Below are 22,583 nucleotides of genomic sequence, written 5' to 3'. Positions count from 1 at the left end.
AGCCACACCTCCCCCTCTTTTACCACCTTCCCTGACCTTAATGAAAGATCTAAACCCTGGAACCTGCAACATCCATTCTTGACCCTGCTCTAGCCATGTCTCCGAAATGGCCACAACATCGAAGTCCCTGGTACTCACCTACCTTATTCCGGATACTCCTGGCATTAAAGTAGGCACACTTCAATGCAGCTTGCTGTCTGCCAGCACACTCCTGTGACAGTGCAGTCCTGTAAACGTCCTCCCTATGCCCATCCTCCTGTGTACTAGAACTACGCCTCAGTTTCCCAGATAACAAAGTATGGAGCTGGATGAACACAGCAGGCCAAGCAGCATCTCAGGATAACCACTCTGTTCTCGCTCTCAGCTTCCACCCTAGTTCCCTGAAATCCTGTCTGACATCCCTATCCCTCTTTCTACGTATGTCGTTGGTGCCTATGTGGACCACGACTTGGGGCTGGTCACACTCTCCCTTCAGGACCCCAAAAGGCCTCCCTGAAAATTCAGTGTGGACATTATAGGTTTTTAAAAAAAACTTCACAGAAATCACATGACTGGTTACACTAGATTACTCTGCTGTATACCATGCCAGGGCTGTTTCAACAGTGACCAGTTTGGAAAGGTTCTTGTTTTATCTGATTCAGTTAGGTGCAAGTCTGCTAAGAACCAACTGAGTTGAATAACAGTTTGCTATGAACAAGCTGTTTGGCTGATCTCTCCCATTTCTGAAACCAAATAAAAACTCCCTATATTATTTCATAGCGAAATCTATTGATTCTTTTGAAAAAGTAAATGGAAGGACATTTCAAGATTGTATTTCTGGAGCAAGTTGTAATTGTAAGATTTCAGACACGACTGTGCATTATTAGCAAAGGTCACGTCAGAACATCAGATCAAAAGATTCTGAAAAATCCTATGCTTTATCATTTGTTTGAGAAAAAAACTAATGGCTCAAGTGTTTCTTTACTCAGAAAGCTGTTCTCTGCAAAAACTCTTTTGCCAAAAATTGCACAAGAGCCTGTCTATGTATTTTGGGGATATTTATGGGAATAAAAATTTGTGCTTCCATATTACTGGCTGCCTATTTTAACCAATTATTGAGTTTTTATTCAATAACTTTTGTTTTGATAATAAAACTATTCACATTAACAAAACTATTTGGGAAACCTAGTTGGGGGGGGGGTGGTTGTTTAAAATGTGGTATAGATAAGGTAGTAGTTCATTGTGGCAACTGGGAAGAGAGTGTTTTTATGATGTGATCTGTGAAATAATGGGACTAGAATGACGTTGCAATTGTCCTGCCTTAGGATAGCACAGCAGAAGTGCTTAGCTTATTGCACTTCCCTACAAAGATCACATATTTGATTATACCAATGTTTAAAGAGGTTGTTAATATTAAACAGTAAATTTTAATTTTCAGTGACCAACTTGAAAGTCCACCATGCAATTTAAATTTCCAACCTTTCACAGAAACAAAAAGCAAGATCACCCAAACATGACTGAGCAACTAATACTCTAAAATTACAAAAAAGATAAAACTTCATAAATGTCTTTATGTGTTCAATAACCCATATTATACATGCAGTTATGAGAAACATGCAACTTTGAATTTGGACTCCAAACTAGTGGCAAATTAGTGGTCCTCTGTGAAGAGGCTTACAAAAGTAATTAGGTCAGTCTTTCCAGAACCATGTCTTTAAACCACTATGGGTCAGAAAGGAGGGGAGTGCAATGTCTCTTAAAATGTTAATAAAGTTTCTTTATACTGCTGGGAATTATAACAAGAAAAAAAATTTAGGCATTTGCTGCAGCAGAATAAATTTTAAAAGTTTATTTTAGAAGCTTGAGCTCAGTTTAAAGGGAGACCTCAATGAAGTCAAGTAGTCGCTCCTAAAAAGATTGTTAACAGCAATTGCGGGAATATGATATTTCAGTGCAAAAGTGTAGCTTGTGAAACTTCCAGTTAGAAGCAGTTGGTTAGAACGCTGCAGATTATTAAAAGACTGAAAAAAATCTATGCTCTCAGGCTTGAGTCTGCCATGCAAAAGACTTCACACCTAAAAAAGGACAGGAACAGAGAAAAAGCAGTCAAATCTACAAATTGGAGAACAAAGGAAATTTTCTTCGGATTTTGATTAACTGTAGAAACGAATGTGTTGGGGACTTGTTTTGCCATATGTTTTGAAGTCTTTCAAACTTTCGTATCTTCAGATAACTCTTACTTTTAATCACAGGTATTTCCTCTATAACACGTGTTTGTTAACACAAATTAGCTGTAACACAATGGATGAATACTGAACACTGTTTGGATAATGCAAACTTTCCACTGTATAGTATAGTGATTTCCCTATTGTGTGAGGTTCTATAGCGTGATTTACTACAAAACAAGGTCACACAAGAAAGTAATTATTGTGTTACAGGAGAACTACCTACACTTTGTGTAATTAACTGTTATTGCCAAAACCAAAAGTTGCAACATTGCATATTTATATTCTAGTGAGAAAACATCACTTCATTTTGCTTCTGTTTATTTTAACTTATAAAGCCCGATTTCATTCTGGGATCTTACTAGCCCAGTGGCAACACTCACGAGGAACAGTATAATAAAAACAATTCTCCACAAGGCAACGGAGATAGCAAAAAACTACAGATGCTGGAGTTAAACACTGTGAAGCTGGAGGAACATAAGTCAGGCAGCAGGGGAGCTCCACAGGACTCCAGTCTTTGCAGGAAACAGTCCACAGTTATCCCCAGATTCTAATGGACTCTCATCTTCCAGTTTCATTACTTGCCAGACATTGGAGACTGGAGTGGACTTTTAAGTCCTAAAGTATCGACATTCAACAAAAAGACTCACTTTGATGATTTCTTTCCCTAGGCCTTACTAGGTCACATCCTGCACAGTCTTTAGGACAATAGGAACAGGCAAACGGGAGTAGGTCATTCAGCCTTTTGCGCCTGCACCACTATTCAATTTGATCATGGCTGACGTGTGGCCTTACTCCAAATAACTGCCTTTGGCTCATTTTCCTTAGTACCTTGCTGAACAAAAATTTATCTTAAATTTGTATCTGGTCCTGCATCCACTGCCATTTGTGGTAGGGATTCCAAACATCTACTATCCTTTGTGTGTAGAAGTGCTTCCAAACAGCTCTCCTGAATGGTCTGACCCTAATTCTCAGACTATACTCCCGAGCTCTGGAGTTCTCAACCAATGGAAACATATAATTATCTGTCCTGTTTCTTCTTGTTAATATCTTTAAAGCTTTGGTCAAACGTTCCTTAACCTAAATGCCACGGAAAAACTGGCTTAAAAATTTGTGTACTCTCTCGTCATATGACTTAACTTCTGAATCTCTCAGGTATCATTCATGTATATGGTACATCTACACGGGCTCTCTCCAAGGCCAACATATCCCTTTCTCAGGGATGGTACCCAGTACTCCAAGTGGGGTCGAAAGAGGATTCTGTATAACTGCAGTGTAATTTCTGCATCCTTGTACTCCAATCCTGTAGATATAAAGGCCAGCATTCTATTAGCTTTCTTGATTATTTGCTGCACCTGTTTGTGATATTTTAAAGATCTAAGCACCTGAACCCCCATGTCTTTTTGGGCACCCACTGTATTTAACTTCATACCATCTATAAAGTACCCTGATCCAACCTTTGATGGCCTAAGATGGATAACCTCACATTGCTTACATCTGCCATAGTTTTGCAAATGCACTTCGTGTATCAATACTCCATTTTAATTTTATGATGTTATCTACACCATCTACAATGCTGTAAAGCTTTGACATCAAATTTGGATATATGACTTTTGGTGGCCATTATCCAATTTGTTACTAAATAATAGGAATAACTGAGGCCCTAATACAAACCATCGTGGGACACCACTGATCACATCCTGCTAATTTGAGTACCTACCTGTTATCACTATTTTCTGCCACTTGCCACTCAACCACTTTTCCAACCACCTCAGGAATTTGCCATCAATACCATGGAATTCAACCTTTGTTAAGAATCTCTTTAAATGCCTCCTGGAAGTCCCCATAAATAACATCCATAAACATTGTTCTGTCTACTACCTTAGTCATCTCTTCAAAAATTCAATGAGGATTGTCAGGCATAACCTGTCACGAATCCACGTTGGTTCTTTCAGACTAACTGGGAATTTTCAAGATGTTCAGTTATCCCATCCTTGATGACAGACTCCAAAACCTTCCCTGTGACACACGTTAGGCTAACTGGTCTGTGACTCCCTGGGTTTTCCTCTTTCACCCATCTCAAAAAGCAGAGCGGTACCTGCAACTTTCTAATCCAGATGATAACTGTTTTAGCTTGGGAGTTCTGAAAGATTACATAGCTGGGGAGTCGACAGGTTGCTCTCCAACTTGCTTTAACACCCTCGATGGAAACTGTCAGGTCTCAGATTTGTCACTTGTCATAAATGTCATTTATTTCCTCATTACCTGTGCTTTAGATCACAGAATCCCTACAGTGTAGAAACAAGCCCTTCGCCCAACAAATCCACACTGACTCCGACAGCATCCCACCCAGACCCATCCCCAGTAACCCACATAATCTACACATCTCTGAACACTAAGGACAATTTAGCATGACCAATCCAGCTAGCCTGGACTGTGGAAGGAAACCAGAGGAAACGCACGCAGACATGGGGAGAATGTGCAAACTCCACACAGACAGTCACCCGAAGGTGGAATCGAATGCGGGTCCCTGGCACTGTAAAGCAGCAGTGCTAACCACTGAGCCACAATCTCTATTCCCAATCCATTAGTCATTGCCTCTCAACTTCAACCTAATCTACTCTAGATGTAATTATTCAATATGTCCGCCATTCCATCATAGTCTTTGATAATATTCTTACTTTCAGTCTTTAGAAGACCAACATTGCTCCTGCCATCTGCTCTCCTTTCATGTAATTATAACATTTCTATTGATTTTGATGTCCCTTTCAGATTTCCTTTCATAATCCCTGTTAGTAGCTCTTATAAGCTGCTATGTGGTCCTTTGCTGGTTTTTGTATCTTTCCAATTGAGTAGGATCTGGGTTTTTGTTTGGAAATTGTATAAACTCTTTTTGCTGTCCTTGGCTGTTGTGTCTGTGAAGTCGATCTTTTCCCCTTTCAGGGGTATAGGTAGCAAAGGCAATATAAAATTCACAAGCTCAGCAACCTTTTCCTTTTTGCTCATACCAGTTATAACCTGTTTCTCTTTTAGACCTCTTTTGCACACTTGGTGCTCAAAATCACAGCCAGAAAATTTGTCCGTTGAGCCCAGTTGTTCCTGTCTTGGTTTCCAAAGGTGAATATTTAGCATCTTGCTCTTGGTAGCTCTGAGTCTGGGTTCCTAAACTTTGCTGCAACCAAACCACACAGGCTTGCTGTCAGGCAGAATACATAGCAGACTAAATAACCCCTTTCCTAGTCCATTTAATTTGACTTGAGAACAGCATAGAACAAAACCACCTTGTAAAAAGTCACATTGATAACAAGGTACACCTGAAGAAAGTTTGAAAAAAGGCGGCACAAGTAGTCTCAGAGTGGACATGATACTCAGCACCCAGTATAACAGGCAGGTGCATGTTGCAACAGCCCATTTCAGTTAAGCTTTTTCCAGATATGCAAAACAATAAAATGCATTTACAGCATGAAAAAGGTCCAGTCAGTATTATATCAAGTTCATGGTCAGTTCATTTAATTATAGAATGACAGCAATATACAGGGTCACTCTCATGATTTGAAAGGAAAAAGCATGGAGAACAACTGGAATGTAACCTCAAATAATAAGTGCTGGTACTGGTAAGCTACTTAGCAAAATGGTAAAGAAATACAACTGCTCCTTCTAGAGGTCTGAGAAGCAGAAAACGCCACAAATATTGAGGTCAGATTATTCATCTATTCGCTCAACAGAAGTGAACCTTTCACATATCTCTCCATTAGACAGCAGTTGAGAAATGGTCCATGTTGGTAGTTTAGTCCACAAATACTATCTGACCTGCCAAATATTTTAGAAACTACAGTTTAGGAACACCATGACATCGGCATTACTGACACTGAAAGGCATGGTGATGATATTGTGGCAACTTGTGGCAGACTTATTTAAAATAAACGTATTAACAAAAAAATTCCTCCTTTTCATAGACCAGTAGCATTGCTTTGGAGGAAAAATTAACTGAATTTTGAAAATGTGCACCCTTCCGACACACAGAAAAGTAATTGCTTTCGAAAAAATCTACAAGGCAATATTTAAACATTACCAAACTGGAACAAAACTTTGATATCAGACATTGTTCTGGTCCGATTCTAATTCTCGACCTTGGACTGAAGTTACAAAATTCCGTGACAGTGACTGGCCTTCAGACAATGGATGATTTCCAAAATATATCTTATTCAAACTTTCTGGGCACTCACTATGCCAGTTTACAACAACCAATTTACTTGCCTAAATGTACAATACAATAGCATTTCTAACATCTCAAGAGTGTGCAACAATTCACATTTAGAAATGATTCATACAACTCAGTAGCCATTTTTCAATTTTAAACAAATAAATCCTGCAATCCCAGGAATATCCTGGAGAAATTTTCAAAATAGCTATTTTTCATTTATTACGTTTTCAGCATTCTTGGCCAGAAATAAACTTTATCAAAACGGCAGAGCAGATTTAATGGGCCATCCTACTCCTGCTCCTTTTTTTATATAATCTCACATTAGATACACAGAAATGTAATAAAAAAAAACTTTCTTTACAGCTATGTGGAGAGCTAAAGATGTTAGGCTTGTTCTGAAGGTTTGAGAAATTGCCATAGTCATAATTATGAAAGGTTTTCATAGCTTCCACTGGAGAGGGGTGGCTGGTAACTAGAAAAACACAGCTTGAAGCTACTTGAAAAGTGATTCACCAAAAAAGAGAATGGTTTGTTTTTATGATAGTGAGCTTTGACAGCCTAGAATGTACTGACTGAAAATACAATGGGGAACCTTCAGAAGAACAAAGGACTTGGGAGGGGCAAATAGATACTTGAAAGAGGAGATGGGACTAATTGGATAAAACTTTCACAATTCCAGCAGTCACCAATGAGTAAAACAACCTCTTTATAACAAAATGTTTTATTATTCACAATTCTAGTTCATTCAGTCTACAATTTTATTTTTGACAGTTGATATTAGATAAGCATTAAGTATCTTAGAACATGGGTGATTACCGATGCAGTTCATTTTGTTTACAGTTCAAATTAATATAAAAATATAAAAATTAAATTTCCACTTAACCAGTGCGACTTCAAAGACCAATGCATTAAACAAAGTGCTTCTGTATATTATCATATAGTTTCATTCCTTTAAATAAATTATGTACAGCAGTGACTAAAATATGATTGTTCTGCAAATGATAAACTCAGCTATGTTCCAGCTGCAACAGCAACTCCATTAACTGAAATAGTACCGCCTAAAATATACAAATGTCTTCCATTTTAAAATATAGGTTTCAAAAACTGACATTTGTGCACTCAGGATAAAAGGCACTTCCATCAAAATGATGAGATTTCAGGATGTACTCACAATCACCATGTTACGAAGCTCAACAATATTTTTAAGAATGATCAAGCTGACACTGAACGCTTGCCCATTAGAATGATATATTGGGAAGAAAGTCATACCTTAGCTTCTCCTCACATCCCCCACACCATGACCCCACAACCCCTTCCCCCCACTCATCAAAAAGGGGGAAACGAGACAAGTCAAAACAGATTGAACTGTGATCTCTTGCGGCTACAAAGGTAATGAGGGGCTATTGGCACCCTTGCTCAACAGCAAACTGTCCGCTGTAAATTATTTCTGTACAGCAGACATTCTTTTTCCAAAAATGCACAATATCAGCTGTACATCAGGTGCACGTCTCTGGATTTTGGTCAGTGGAGAGTGGGGAAGAAGGTTTCTCTGTTTGCGTTTGGACTTCCACCCATCTTGCCCTGTCAGGATTGATTCTTGCTCCATTGCAGGGAAAAGAACTGGCAAATAAGCTGCAGCAGTTCTGCTATAATGAGTGAACTTGCCAGTGTGACATCTCAGGTAGTGGGGGTGGGTATTTCTCTTTTATGCTTTTTCTGACTTCCCTACTGTCCTTTACTATTTTTAAATATTCTATCATAATTCATAATTATTTTTATTACATTTACAGTTTTCATAGTTTTTTTAGCTTTCGGCATATAGGATCTACACAATTAAGAGACCGCATGCCAAAACCAGCCCAGCTCTTCCCCTCCCCCCACTGCATCTCAAAACCAGCCCAGCCTGTCTCTGCCTCCCTAACCTGTTCTTCCTCTCACCCATCCCTTCCTCCCACCCCAAGCCGCACCTCCACTTCCTACCTACTAACCTCATCCCACCTCCTTGACCTGTCAGTCTTCCCTGGACTGACCTATCCCCTCCCTACCTCCCCACCCATACTCTCCTCTCCACCTATCTTCTTTTCTCTCCATCTTCGGTCCGCCTCTGCCTCTCTCCCTATTTATTCCAGAACCCTCACCCCATCCCCCTCTCTGATGAAGGGTCTAGGCTCGAAACGTCAGCTTTTGTGCTCCGGAGATGCTGCTTGGCCTGCTGCGTTCATCCAGCTTCACGCTTTATTATCTAAGAGTTCAGTCTTTTTTTTTTCCTTTCCAGTAGTCTAAAATGTATGGTTTTTAAATTTAACTGAACAAGTTAGGGGAGCCCAAGCCAGTGCATTGTACAATCTGCAGCATGTGGGGATACCAAGATGCTTCTACCAATCTGGATGACTACATTTGCAGGAAGTGCTGCCAGTTCAAACAGCTTGATCACAAAGCCTTGGAGATGTGTTGGTTGGAGTCACAGCCTCCCAACTTTTGGATGCACTTCTCTGTGGATAGCATGTTTTCTCAGATGGTCACCCCACAGACTATGGAATGTCAGGCAGAGAAGGTATGGGTGACTACCAGGCAGAGAAAAAGGCAAGACAGATAAACAGGAAAACCTTAGAGAATATCCCACTTGATAAGTGCTTTTCGGAATCGGAAAACAAGTGAAGGTTCCACGAAGAAGCACAGCATAAAAAGGGTGGCCCAACTGGACAAGGAGAGAAGAGTAAGAGTCCAAGGGAAATAGTGTTAAATGACTCAATTTACCATGAGGGGCACAGACAGGTGTTTCTGCAGCCTTGGATATGACTCCAGGATGACGCGTTGCCTTCCCTGGGGCCAGAGGTAGGGATGTAGCGGAATAGTTATAGGGCATCCTGAAGTGGAAGCGTGGCAAGTCAGCTGTTGTAGTACAACACATTGATATCAATAATACAGAAAGAACGAGGGATTGGGTCTTGCATAAAAATTCTGGGAGCTAAGTAGTAGGTTAAAAAGCAGAATCTTTAAGGTTATAACCTTTGGATTACTCCCAGTACCAAATGCTCAAGTATACAGCTAGGAATGTAGGGAATATTAATGCTCATGAGTTGTTGCAGGAGGGAGTGTTTTTGATTCCTGGATCACTGGAAGCATTTCTGTGGAAAATAGGACTAAGTGGTGTGGTCTGTACCTGAAGCAGAATGGCCCCAACCTCCTCATGGGCACATGCACAGTTGAGAAGTGTTTAAATTATTTCGGGGGGGGGGGGGGGAGGAGGAGGGTAGCGGGGTGGCACAGAGCATTAGTAGAATACAGATACAGCATACTGTAATAAGCGAACAAGAATTGAGAGCATTCAGCCATGTTGCAATTCAGGGGAACAAGGTAAGGCTGCATGGCTTCTAATTCTACAGGACTTAAAGACAAGATGTGGAATTGTGATATTGATGCCACAGAGACTTAGTTGAGGGAGGGGTAGGATTAGAAACTCAACATTCGAGAATGTAGGATCTTCGGGGGGAGGGGGGAAAAGGGGTGTAAAAGATGAATGGAGTCACGTCATGAATTAAAGAGTCAGTTGCTGCAGTTGGAGGGACAATATCTTGGAAGGGTCTTCAAACAAGGCTTTGTGAATAGAGCTTAGGAATAAATAGGGGGCATTGTTCGGGGGGGCCTAATCCAGTCAAAGCAGCCAGCAGGGAATAGTGAAGCACATATGTAGATAATTCACTAAAGGATGTAATAACAATAGTGTCAATGTATTAGGGGATTTCAATTTATCTCTGGGTTTGCAGAGGACACAAATCTGGGAAATACATTAGCTAAACTCTAATCCATAGGAACCATTCTAGAGTCTTGAAAGATGACCATGAATACATCCACTATTTCTAAGGCCACTTCCTCAAGAAGTATAGGATGTAGATTATTGGGCCCTGGGGATTAGTCAGCTTTTAACCCCATCAATTTCCTCAACACTGTTTCCCAACTAATACCAATTTCCTGTAGCTGTTCCTTCTCACTAGATCCTGCATTCCTCAACATTTTTGGCATGTTATTTGCACTATCCTTTATGAAGTCAGAACAAAAATATATTTTTAATTGGTCTGCCATCTCTTTGCTTCCCATTATAACTTCCTGTTTCAGACTTAAACTAATTGCTAGTAATTATTAACTATGCTTACTACTTCTTTTCACATTTAGTAATTCATAAGCTCATTTTTGTTAATTCAAGAGAGCCTGGCTAAACTGACAGCTTTTAAGTATATATTCATTTCGGTCAGACAGAAAGGAATCCATGTTTAAATTAACCAAGTAAGGATGAAACAAGGTGGCTGGTGAATAAAGACAGGATACCAGTTCAACCATCTCACCTAAGAGCTTAACAATTTGAGGTAACCCATTTGGAACCATAAATTGACGAATCTTACCCAGGGTCAGGTATAACAATATATAAAAATGCTTACATCCTCCTAAATTTAGATCATCTTTCAAGAGTATTTTAAACAGGGTACAACATTGTCAAGTTCACATATTCAACCATTTGAATATATAACAACCTGTTCCTGAATGACATGGAATTAAATGACTCAGACTGGTGTAGGAAGAAGGAGTTTTGATTTGTGGGACACAACACCAAAGAGAGAACTGTTTAGTCAGGTTGGGCTTCACTTAAACTGGGGCTGGGATTAGCACACTGCAACATGGAACACAAGGCCAATATCCAAGACACTAAATGTGGTAGGGGTTGGAGTGCAATTAGAAACTGACACAATATGAATGATTGCAAGAGAGACAGCATGCAGATAACAGCAGCATAAAAGATTACTTTCTCATTTATTCATTCACGGAATGTGAGTATTTCTAGCAAAGCCTGCGTTCACTGGCTATCCCTAGCTAGACCTGATGTGACGGTGAGCTCACTGTTTCAACTACAGCAGACTACATGGTGTCGGGACACTCGGTGCTGTAAGGAAGCACATTCTAGAATTCTGACGCAGCAACAGGGAAGGAATAGCAATATAGTTTGAAACCAGGATGGATGGTGGGGATTTGGAAGGGAACTTACGGGTAGTGTTCTCATGCATTTGTTGCTCATGTCTTTCTAGATGGTCTAGGTCAAAGATTTGCAAGAGGTTACTAAAGGAACCTTTGAGAGTTATTTTACTGCATCTTATAGATGATACACAATTCTGTCATTATGCAACAATGGTGGAGGGACTGAATGTTGAAGGCTGCAGATGGGGTTCCCGTCATGCAAGATGTTTTGTCTTAAAGAGAGTGTTGAGCTTTGACTGCTGTTGGAGCTGCATCCAACCTGGCAAGAATTCCCTCCCTATGGGCATCGTGGAACAACTTCCAACACGTAGACTGCTGCAGCTCAAGAAAGAAGCTCAGCACCACCTTCTCAAGGGCAATAAACAAAATGTCCACATTCCAAGAGAATAAACAAAACATGTAAAATATTCCATCACACTCTTGACCTGTACCTTGTAGATGGTGGACAGTTATTGGTTAGTCAGGAGGGGAGTTACTTGCTTTTACTCTTTAACCTTTGCCTTACTATGTAAAGTATCCATAGCAAGATAGATAAACTAATCAAGTAGCACAAAGAGTCAGAGAGATAAATGGTTTAGATCCGATCACCAGAACAAAGACATGGCCATAAGCTTGAAAAATAAATATTCCAGATTACATGACATTGAAAAGATAGCACAATGAGAAGAATTCTGATGCTAACAGAACACAAGAACATTGCGAGTAAAGATCTTGGATCAAAAAATTAGGTCGTATATTCAGTATAGGTGGAGATTAGGAACAGAAAGCAACGGAAAGCACCACTACAAGTAATTTATAGAGTTCCTGCATACTTAGTCGTAGTTGACTTTATTCTTATCACAAACTGAAACAGCCAAATGAGCAAAAGTTGGCTGAAATTCTCAGTTTGCAAAATGCTTTTCTGGCAGTTTCCTGAAGCAACACATTGAGGAATGAACCAAGGATAAAGCTGTTTTAGACCTAGATTCTATTACAAGGCATGGTTAATTAGTAACCTCATAGAAAAAGATCCACTGGGAAATAGCGATCATAATACAAATGAATCCCTCATTGTCTTTGACTGTGACACCCTCCACAATCACAAACATGAAACAAGTTTCAAGAAATTTAAATACAAAAATCTGAGGGATGAACTGGCTAAGGTTGATTGTACAAATAGATATTAAAACGCAGGGGAGAAAGAAAGTGAGAATCATTTAATGAAATAATGCCAAATGATCAACAAAAATACATTCTATTAAAAGAAAAATCCAACTGTGGTTCAGCAAGAAGGTTAAGGTTAGCATTGGTTAAAAGAATAGCGTTATAAATGTTGCGAAGAATATTAGTAAGTATGAAGATTGAGAGTGTTTTAGAAACATGGCCATGATACGGCCATGAAAACTTCAAGTATACTTGCCAGCAATATAAACAGAGATGTCAAAATATATTATAAGTGTATAAATTAAAGAAGGGTAAAAAAGTAAGGTCTGGTCCCTCAGACTCAGAGACAAGAGAAGGTATAATGAGGAAATTACAGACACAAATGTTATGTCTCTAAAATAGAAGACACAAGTAACATACCAAAAATGTTAGCTAATCTGGGGGCTAAAGAGAAAAACTAAATTAAAATCGGGGAAAGGTACTGGAGAAATCCATGGGACAAAAATCCAACAAATCCCCCAAACTTGGTGGGTCATTTCCTAAGGTTCTGAAAAGGGAGAGCTGCAGATAAAGTGGATGCACTGATAATGTTCTCCCTCCCACCCCCCCAAAATTCCCTAGACTCTAACAGTCTCAGCAAATTGGAAGTTAGCAAATATAGCTCCACCATTCAGGAAACTACTGGAATTTATTGAGGTGTTCTCGTCAATGCACTCAAAAAAAACAACATATTTGGCCAAAGTCAACATGGTTTTACAAAAGTGTTCAACAAGTTTGACAAATGTATTGGTTCTTTTTTGAGAATGCAACAGATTAAGAGGAATTCAACTGACAGGACAGGTAGCTCTTCTATAACACAATAGTTGCAATCTTGTGAGAACTCCCACTTTAGAAAATTGCGTTACAGGGAAATTGCTATAGGAGAATCACTGTATCTGTACAGCAAAAAGTTTGCGTTATCAACAATCTCATTACGGCCTATTTGTTAACAAAACTTGCATTTTGGCAGAACTTACTGCATATTTCAATTTTCAAAAGGTATCAAATAAAAAGTGCCACATGGAAAGTTAACACACAAGAGAGGGGGAGCAACATATAAAGATGGGCAGAACAGCGAAAAGCAAGGAAAGATGGCAGTTGGGGCTAGTGGAGAGTCATAAGGATCAGTTTTGGGACATCAGCTACTTAGAAACTACATCCTTGATTTAGATGCATTTCTCTTTGTCTAACTTGGCTGATGATACAAAGCTAGGTGGGATAACAAGTTGTTTCAAGGACACAACGCAGCTGCAAAAAAATTTGAACAGGTTACATGAGTGGACAATGTGACAGATGGAGTATACTGAGAGAAGTGTGACATTATCCACTTTGGTCTTAAGAATCCTTAGAACTCTCCAGCTGAGACAGTTGTGGACGCTCCGTCATTGTGTATATTTAAAGCTAAAACAGATAGCATTTTAATTTTGCATGTAATCATGGAGTATAGGAAATAGGTGAGAAATTGAAGGTTTATCCTAACGTTCAGCTATGATCATAGCAAATGGCAAATCAGGCTTCATAGGCCACATCATCTCTTGCTCCATTCCCAAGTTTACTACACTCAACCAAAAATCATCCACACTCTTTGGCTTCTATATCTTTACCAAAAAATGCACAAACTGGTGACAACTGAAGATACTCCATGACAATAAGAGCACTGAGATCACATGCTCAACGGTGTTTATATTGCTAATTTTAATAATTTGCTCATTTGACAAGGTAGCTAACATATTGGACAACACTGTTCTAGTCTAATGCTATTACATTATCTATTCCAATTATCAGTTACAATCTCAATTGCTATAACAAATACAGTACGTGTTAACAGATCTGTCTAAACTATTCCAAGACATGTTCTCTCATTACAGGAGAAATGAATAAATAAAAGACATAGCAAAGCACACATCTCAAAGCTGTCTCATTAGGTAATTCATTATGAACCTTGAAATTAGCTAGCAATGTACAGAACTACATTTCGATTGTCAGAGTCTCCCAATTTTCAACAGGCAACTCCCTTTGGAAAACTGGCTTTGAAACACAACAAATACACAGTCATAGTTTACACTAAAAATAACCTCACCAGAATCCCTGTATTATCATCCTAATTATAATATGTAATAAAAGACAAGCGATAGCACCATCAGGATGCAATATTAAAACCACAAAATTGAAAGGCATTAGTTTTAATCCATGGTATTAACAATAAGTGCATAAAGAAAGACGTTTAGATTTGCTTAGATATTCACTATTCATTGTTTTGCCAGGATAATGAATTGCGATTAAGGTCATTTCTTTTTAAATTGTGATCTGTAGAAACAAATGTTTACGAATTTATGCATAACGTATTTTCCCACTATTTACATCATGAATGCTGCAATGCTGCTTCCTGAAAACGAGAAATAATTGTTCAAGTAATAAACACACCCAAAATCTGTGATGTTTAATAGTAAATCAAACTATCATAAGAACTCAGTAAACCGAGATACTCCACGTGAAGACGACTTGCAAATAGGTTTTCCATAACGCTCTTACTCGAGATCAAACAGAGAATTAAGCTTCACTAAACGCGGAAACCTCATGAATAAATGCTTCATGTCATTGTCTGCTTACCTCCATTGTGTATTCTAAAAGTCTAAACCTTGAAGAAGATGCGCGCAAGATTTGAATTTTTAATGAAACTAAGACGTATGAGATTTCAGTTTCGGCAACCGATTTTATTATATGCCAGCAGCATGTTAGCGCAAGTTAAAAACACATCGCGCAATTGGTTAATGGTTTATAAGAAACTTTCTTAATTAACCAAAGCAGACCGAAAAAAGTAGCGATATCTTATTGTTTCATTTCCTGTACATTTTAAAATCCAAATTCTGTTTTAGCCGGCAATAAAATAAGCGGCAGCTGGTGTTATTGGGCATTCAGGACAGAAGATAAATTGCGCGCTGCTGATGCTTTTGGGCAAAACGACAATTCTGAGGAGACACAAAGAGTTAACATTTCGATCCAATATGACTCAAGTGTGATATTAAACTCGAAACATCAACTCTTCCCCTCTCCCACTGCCAGACTGCCGGATTTTTCCAGCGTTTCCCGTGTTTGTTTCATATTTCCAGCATCCTTTTCTTTTAATTAAAACGGTTTTTGTTTCGGTACTAAACAGGGGGAGGAATGAGAGAAAAAGACTGGATGGTAAGCCGTGATAGCAAGCTCTAAACCTGTAAAATACTCGAAAAAAAAACTGTGGTTATGCGGCAGGTAGCGGGGGGGGGGGGGGGGTGTGGGGAAGAGAGTGAACCCAGCATTTAAAAAAAAGTTGCTGCGATGACAGCGTGAGTTAGATGTTGCGGTCTAAGAACGGATGCGGGCAGCAGGGATAGTGAAGAGCCATTTTCGCTCCCCCCCCCATCGAGTCGGTGAGATCCAGCCTCTCCCTCCAGACCCCGACTCGCACTCACCCAGCAGCAGCAGCTTGACTTCTCTCGCCGCTTTCTCCCCGTCCTCCCGCAGGTTTCTGTCGATCATCTTGGACCTCTCGACCGCCGCTTTGTCCTCGGTACTCAGCGTGCACCCCATTTTGCTGGCTGAGCTTTCTCTCCGTGCGTTTCCAAGTGAGCAGCAGTTTCCTCTCAGAGCCCCCCGACACAAGTGGCTTCCGTTTCCCCAGAAACCAGGCAACACTTTCAAAATTAGGTGGGGAGAGAAAAAGAAGACAGAAAAAGTCGCCCGGGGATATCGGGACAAGCCTCAGGCAGCTCCTCCCTGCAGTTCGATACCCCTTACCACCCCCCGAAGCTCTAACTCATAAATTAATCAAGTGACTGATTCATTTATTTATTCTTCGCCAAACAACAACTGCCCGATCGCCATCCGCTTGCGGCGCATGCGCGGTACTACACCGTGTTGGCGCTGGGACCCGGATGTCAGACCCGCGTCGCCTGCATCGCCTCAACGGAAGCGGCTGGTAACCCATGGCAACAGCCACAAAGGCCGATTTCCGACCTGTGTAAATATGTTTTTGCTGTTGGCTGTTGGATGTTCCGTGTCACACACCCCTTCCATTCTGGCGTCTAACTCTTCACCCCATCTTTTCATCTTATTCTGTCTGTCTGTGCTAACATTCTCAGTTATCCGGCCCTGTCCCCACTTCAAGTCTTTTAATACAGATGGGCCGTACTGACTGGAGAAAAATCAACGTAGAAACACTTGCATTTCTATCACGCTTTTCACAACCACGTGACAAACTTAATTTACGCCGAAGTAGTACTTTTCGAAATGTACTGACCAATGTAGGAAACTTATGAGCAGAGCAAACTCCCACAAACAGCAATGTGATTGTTCACAGCGAAAAAAAGGCGATGTTTATAATCAGCCAGGGTAGGGGAGATAAGCATGTTTTTTAAAATAGTTCCAAAATATAGGTCATGTGACTATTAAGACGTAAGAACAGAAACAGTTTATTCATCTAACTGAATCATCTCTACCAAATAACCCTAACCCAAACAATGTAAAGTTCTTTTACATTGACCAAACAGATGGGGACTCAGTTTAACTTGGTCTGATCCAAAAGGTGACACTTCTGACAAATATAGGACTCCAGTTTGTCACTATGGTGTCTGTCTTGATTTTTGTGCTAAAAATGTGGAGTGGAACTTGAACCCAGAATCTTGCGACTATTGGTACAAGTGCTACCAAGTGAACCATAGCTCACATTATCTTTTGCATATCACAAATTAAACTCAGCAAATTAAGTAGGTTCTAACTCCAACTCCAATCCAATAACTCTCTCAGGCTAAACCAGAGAAATTGTCATAAGAGCTTTTCAGGACATCACTTGAATTATGTATTGTGCTATCTCCTCCATAAAGAATGCTTTCCTCAACAACGTAACATTATTTTCCTTCTAACCCTATTCAGCCCTTTTTTTCATCCTCTAGGCTTGACCATTCATATACTCGCTTGCTAGTCTATCATGCACTACTCTCCATAAATGTGTCCTATCCACTTACTCAGCTTCCTTCGCATTCGTTGAATGTTTCCATATTTCCCCAAAATATTAAACTTAAAGCCTTTATCATCATTTTTAACTCCTGCTATGACATATTTACTTTACCTTTGTAATAACCTCCAGCTATTTTTGCTTCCTCTGATTTCAGAAGTTCTTAAACCTCCCTTCCTTTAGCCCACCATTGTTGACACACCATTTTCCTGCCTCAATCCTACTCACACTGTACGCATGCCTGAAGAGAATATGGTAATAATGTAAAGAACTGCTGACCAGGAAAATCAATGAATAGTCGATACTCTTAAGGAACAAAATAATGTTCTTTCATAATGTTGATTGGTTCCTTGGAGAGAGTATTAAACTTACATTTTCATTTGGGGTAGCACAGTGGCTTAGTGATTAGCATTGCAGCCTCACAGTGCCAGGGACCCAGGTTCAATTCCAGCCTTGGGCAACTGTCTGTGTGGAGTTTGCACATTCTCCCAGTGTCTGCGTGGGTTTCGTCCAGGTGCTCCGGTTTCCTTCCACAGTCCAAAGATGTGCAGGCTAGATGGATTGGCCATGCTAAATTGCCCAGTGTTCAGGAGTGTGTGGGTTATAGGGGGATGGGCCTGGGTGGGATGTTCCAAGGGGGTGCTGTGGCCTTGTTGAGCCAAAGGGCTGTTTCCAAACTGTAGGGAATCTAATCTTAAAAAAAAAGTGCTGTGTTATTTTTCACACAGTAGTAAGTCCGAGTTACTTTTAAATTTTTGTTCTTGAATTTTAAATGCCATAAGAAATTAGGAAATTAACAAATCCACATAATATCTAATATTTGTTGTGTTTGAACAGAGAGAACTACTAAGGCAGAACACTGATGTGAGCAAAATAATGAATCTCATCCGAATAGAAATATACACAAAAATAAATTGTGTTTTACTAAAGACGTGGTTCAATCTGATAGGAGTCATTAGCAGTAATGATTAATATATAGCAATATATGTGAACTTAAAGTTGCTCAAATGTTTTAGGATTATATACAGCAAGAGTTCGATTACAATTTAAGTGGTAAGTATTAGAAAATATTAGGTCAAATAGTAAAAAGTAATTCATGACTTTTGAGCATGAAACTGAAAAATTCTAGGGAGCTAAAATTTGGTGTCTTCTTTACCGCTGTTGAGAAAACAAGTAACTGCTAACTACCAAATAAATCTGTAAAGTAAAATCTTAAGGCTGACAAGTCCTTAGGAGCAGAAGGCCTGCATCCTATTGTTTAAAAAGAAGTGGCAGCCCAGGTGGAAGATGTATTGGCTATTATCTGCCAAAATTCCTTAGATTCTTAAAGGGTTTAGGCAAATGAAAGCGTAGTAAATGTAACATTCAAGTAAGAACAAAAGCATAAAGGAAACTATAGGGCATTTAGATTAGCTTCTGTCATAGGAAATTTGCTTGAATCCATTAATAATGAGATTTTAGCAAGGATACTTTGAAAGTCACTCAACATTTGAGTAGAATTGCTTTCTAAAAAGGAACGTCATACGTAACTGAACTATGAGATTTTTTTTGATGAGGTAACACCCACATTGGATAGAAGGGAGCCAGTGTATGTGATATATTTAGATTTCTAAAAGGCATTTGATAATGTGCCACATCAGGTTGCTGTTCAAGATAAGATCAAATGGTGTCAAGGAAACATACTAGCATGGATAAAAGATTCATTACCAAACAGAAAATAGTGTGTGTGTGTGTTGGCAAGCCGCTACTATTAGAGTCTCACAGGGATCAGTGTTAGGGTTTCAAAAGCTTACATTAGGAAGAATTTTCCCAGCTCCTCAATGAGTCTCCTGGTCTTGGATTACCCAGAATCCTCCTCTTCTAAATGATTCAAATATGTCTTTCCCATAAGCTATTAGCATATGGTGTAAGTGCCAGACTGATGTAGCATAGTGCCATACAGCAACATGTCCACTCCCTTGATTGATTATTGCTGGCATGACAGGTTATCTTGCTTTGTGTCTGTGTGAAAAGGCAAACTATGATGGAAATAGTTTGAGTATACAAGTTCTCATTAAGTGGCAATGTGCAAAAAGGCAATGCAGGGATGCTGCAAGCATTGAAGTAGTTGCAAAGCAAATGAACTATAAGAAAGCAAACTAAGAGTCCCGAGATGTATCTTGTTCCAATGCATGAGATAGCTGCCTGTCGCATCATGGTGTTGAAGTGCTGAATGTCAAATAAATGAGTCTAAGATATGCCATTGTGATGTGGTGATGCTGTTCTTTTACCAATGCCAACCTCTTTGGATAGAGGATGCATGTTTTCACCACCCATGCAGCATACCTGAAGATGCTGGGAATGACGGTCAAACTAGAGTCACGAAAATGACATCGGCAAGTTGCAGCCACCAAGTAACTGCACTGACTTTCATACTGAGAATTGCTGCTATACTATTTTTTACTCCTGGCTGGGAAAATTGCAATGTGCATATAAATGAAGAAGGATTAAGTAATAATGAGATGTTAATATATGCAAATAAGACCCTCACCACTGGCTAATCAGATTCTCATCTAGTCATTAAATCCTCATGTGGAAAATTGACCTCTTTTTCCTCAAAATCAAGAATCTCAATTTTTCATGGTCATTTTTTTTTAAAAACAGTTATCTTGTCATTGCTCATGTCGGAACGTGGTGAATCTGGAATTATGTATGACAGAACATAAGGAGACCAAGGTGCTGAATATATTTTAGAAATAAATAGATAGATTTCAAGAGAGCAAAGGTGTAAAAGGGGTATGGGGAGACTGTGGAGTAAGGTGTTGAGATAGGTGTTAAGATCAGTTATGATCTCATTGAATGGTGGAGCAGGCTGAATGGGTCAAATGGCCTACTCCTGCTCCAATTTTCAATGTTTCTATGTATATTGAGATGACAGAACATGGGAGAGCACAGAGTTCTGTGGGAGTGTTGGGGTGAGCAGGTTACTCTCAGGGTTGGGAGGACAGCAGATTCATCAAAGGCAGTGACTAACTGTGTTGAATTCAAGTCCAGGCCACAAGATAATGATCCAGCTCTTTGATCATTACAGATTGACTCCACTAATTGTTGTGAAGCAGAAATAATGCCAGTTGAGCTTAAAATTTCACCTGCATTCCATAATTCAGAAACATATTCAAAGGTCATATAAGGCTGTTGTAGGAGGGTGGTATCCCTACCTCCCCTCGGGACTAGAAATCCCAGGTTCAAGTCCCACCTTCTGTAGAGATGTGCAAGAACAAATTAATTTTGGGTCAGTTGATAAAGAACTGTTTTCAAAGGTCATCTAGGCTGCATAAAATTCTGGAGCTGCTTTCCTCACACCTTGGACAGTAAATTTTTTGCATTGTTATCTCACACACAATGCTGCCTTTCTTGGTAAATGTTAGAGATGAGGGTGGAGGGAGAGGTCTCATTGCTCATGTCGGAAGGTGGTGAATCTGTGGAATTATGTATGACAGAAGATATGGAGACTACTGTTGCTAATGCTCCTATAATCCCTTGTAATTCACATAAGGCTTATGCAGTGTACATCTGTATAAGGTCAAATGTGTCTAAGGTTTATATCGACAGCTCAGATGCATCCTCCTTAAATTTTGGACAATGATTAAATGCTGTTTGTCTGTTGCAACTGCTGACTGACCACAATACTGAGGAGCTGCTTTATTTCTAATATTGCCGACATAGGTTCGTTGGAACCATTGCCAATGGATCCAGGCACAGCAACTATTGTTGTCTCTTTAGCGGCTGTATTACAAGGGGCCACAGAAACTGATGGAAGATCATGTGTGTCTCAAAACCCAGAACTAGCAGCAACCACCTGCAGAAGTGGAGCAGCCTCCTAATACAAAGTTTCCAGCAAAAGCTCTCTTATGCATAGAAAATGCAGAAAACTGCAGTCCTTCGTTTTAAGTGGAATCTCTTCTTTTTGCTGGAAACTTTGAGATTTCCATGTTTGGATAGGTCTGTGACTGTGTAGAGTACAAACAGAATAGGCCACATAAGCCTTTCATGCTGTTGTCTAGACAACTGGTGGCAGCAACGCGTGGATCTGATAAAGGAGGTGAATCTGAGTCACAACATTGTACTAATTAAGAAAATAAGGAAATCGGAAGGAATATCACCATCATCCTACTGCACAGCAGCACAACTGCAACAACCCAGACAGGAAACCACTTTTAATGGAACTGAGTGATGACATCAATCATTGAGTGTACTCATGTAAAAGGCAAGCCATTTGTGAAAAGCCATTTATCCCAATATTGCAAATGTAGCTATCGGTTTGTTCTTTCTTTGCTGTTACAGATGTTTAACAAAAGAAGGTTGTAAACCGATGGAAACATTTATAATATCTGTTGCTCACTCATTCAATCTTGAAAACATTTTACTCATGCACTAGTATGAGGGAGGCCTTTAGACAAGATTATAAACGTCACATGGCATTAAAGTTGGGTAACTTCTTCACCTTTATTGTTGTAGCTATATAGTTAAAGTGACAGTCAGTCACAAGGGTGATGATGTAAAGCGAGTGTATAGTTACAAATGTGAAATTATACCTGCTATGAAATGTCACCGGTGCCACCAACATCTTAAAAGGTTTTTTTTTTCTTTCCCTCCCACTAGATCTGGGACTGGCCATCATCAGATCCTATTGGTCTTGTAGTTTGAGGTGGACCACCTTGGGGGCTTTTGAGGCTACAGGGCCCAGTTATGCGGAGAGTTTTCTAGCCAGATACAGGCTCCCTAGTTTCAGCTTGAACTGTCTTAAGGCAGATGGCTGCATGCAGAACGGAAGTGAAAGGCCCAGAAACTTTTGAGTGTCCTGAGAGGACATTTCTGTGTGCAGGCCTATTGTCATCATCCTATCTCCTAGACAGAAAGACACATTTGGAGTCAGATCAACATTCCTTATTTCCCCTGCTGCTATGGACTAATTTTTAAAGTAACGGAGTGC

General features: G+C 39.7%; 1 protein-coding gene across 4 annotated transcripts in view; it reads right to left on the bottom strand.

The window, feature by feature from the left end:
* Positions 1 to 22,583, bottom strand: part of LOC125463097 (guanine nucleotide-binding protein G(i) subunit alpha-1) — a 171,667-nt gene that overhangs the window by 29,137 nt on the left and 119,947 nt on the right. The window contains exon 1 of one of the 4 annotated variants that reach the window (XM_048553820.2): positions 16,071 to 16,497. The exons of the other annotated variants lie outside the window; for them this stretch is intronic. Coding sequence (XP_048409777.1) covers positions 16,071 to 16,188 — 118 coding nt within the window. The 5' untranslated portion in view covers positions 16,189 to 16,497. Of the gene's footprint in view, positions 1 to 16,070; positions 16,498 to 22,583 lie in introns of those variants that run through there. 4 annotated transcript variants of the gene reach the window in all.

The sequence above is a fragment of the Stegostoma tigrinum genome, chromosome 25 (assembly GCF_030684315.1).
Source record: "Stegostoma tigrinum isolate sSteTig4 chromosome 25, sSteTig4.hap1, whole genome shotgun sequence".
In the NCBI taxonomy this organism is placed as follows: Eukaryota; Metazoa; Chordata; class Chondrichthyes; order Orectolobiformes; family Stegostomatidae; genus Stegostoma; species Stegostoma tigrinum.
This window is presented reverse-complemented; position numbering and strand designations above follow the sequence as displayed.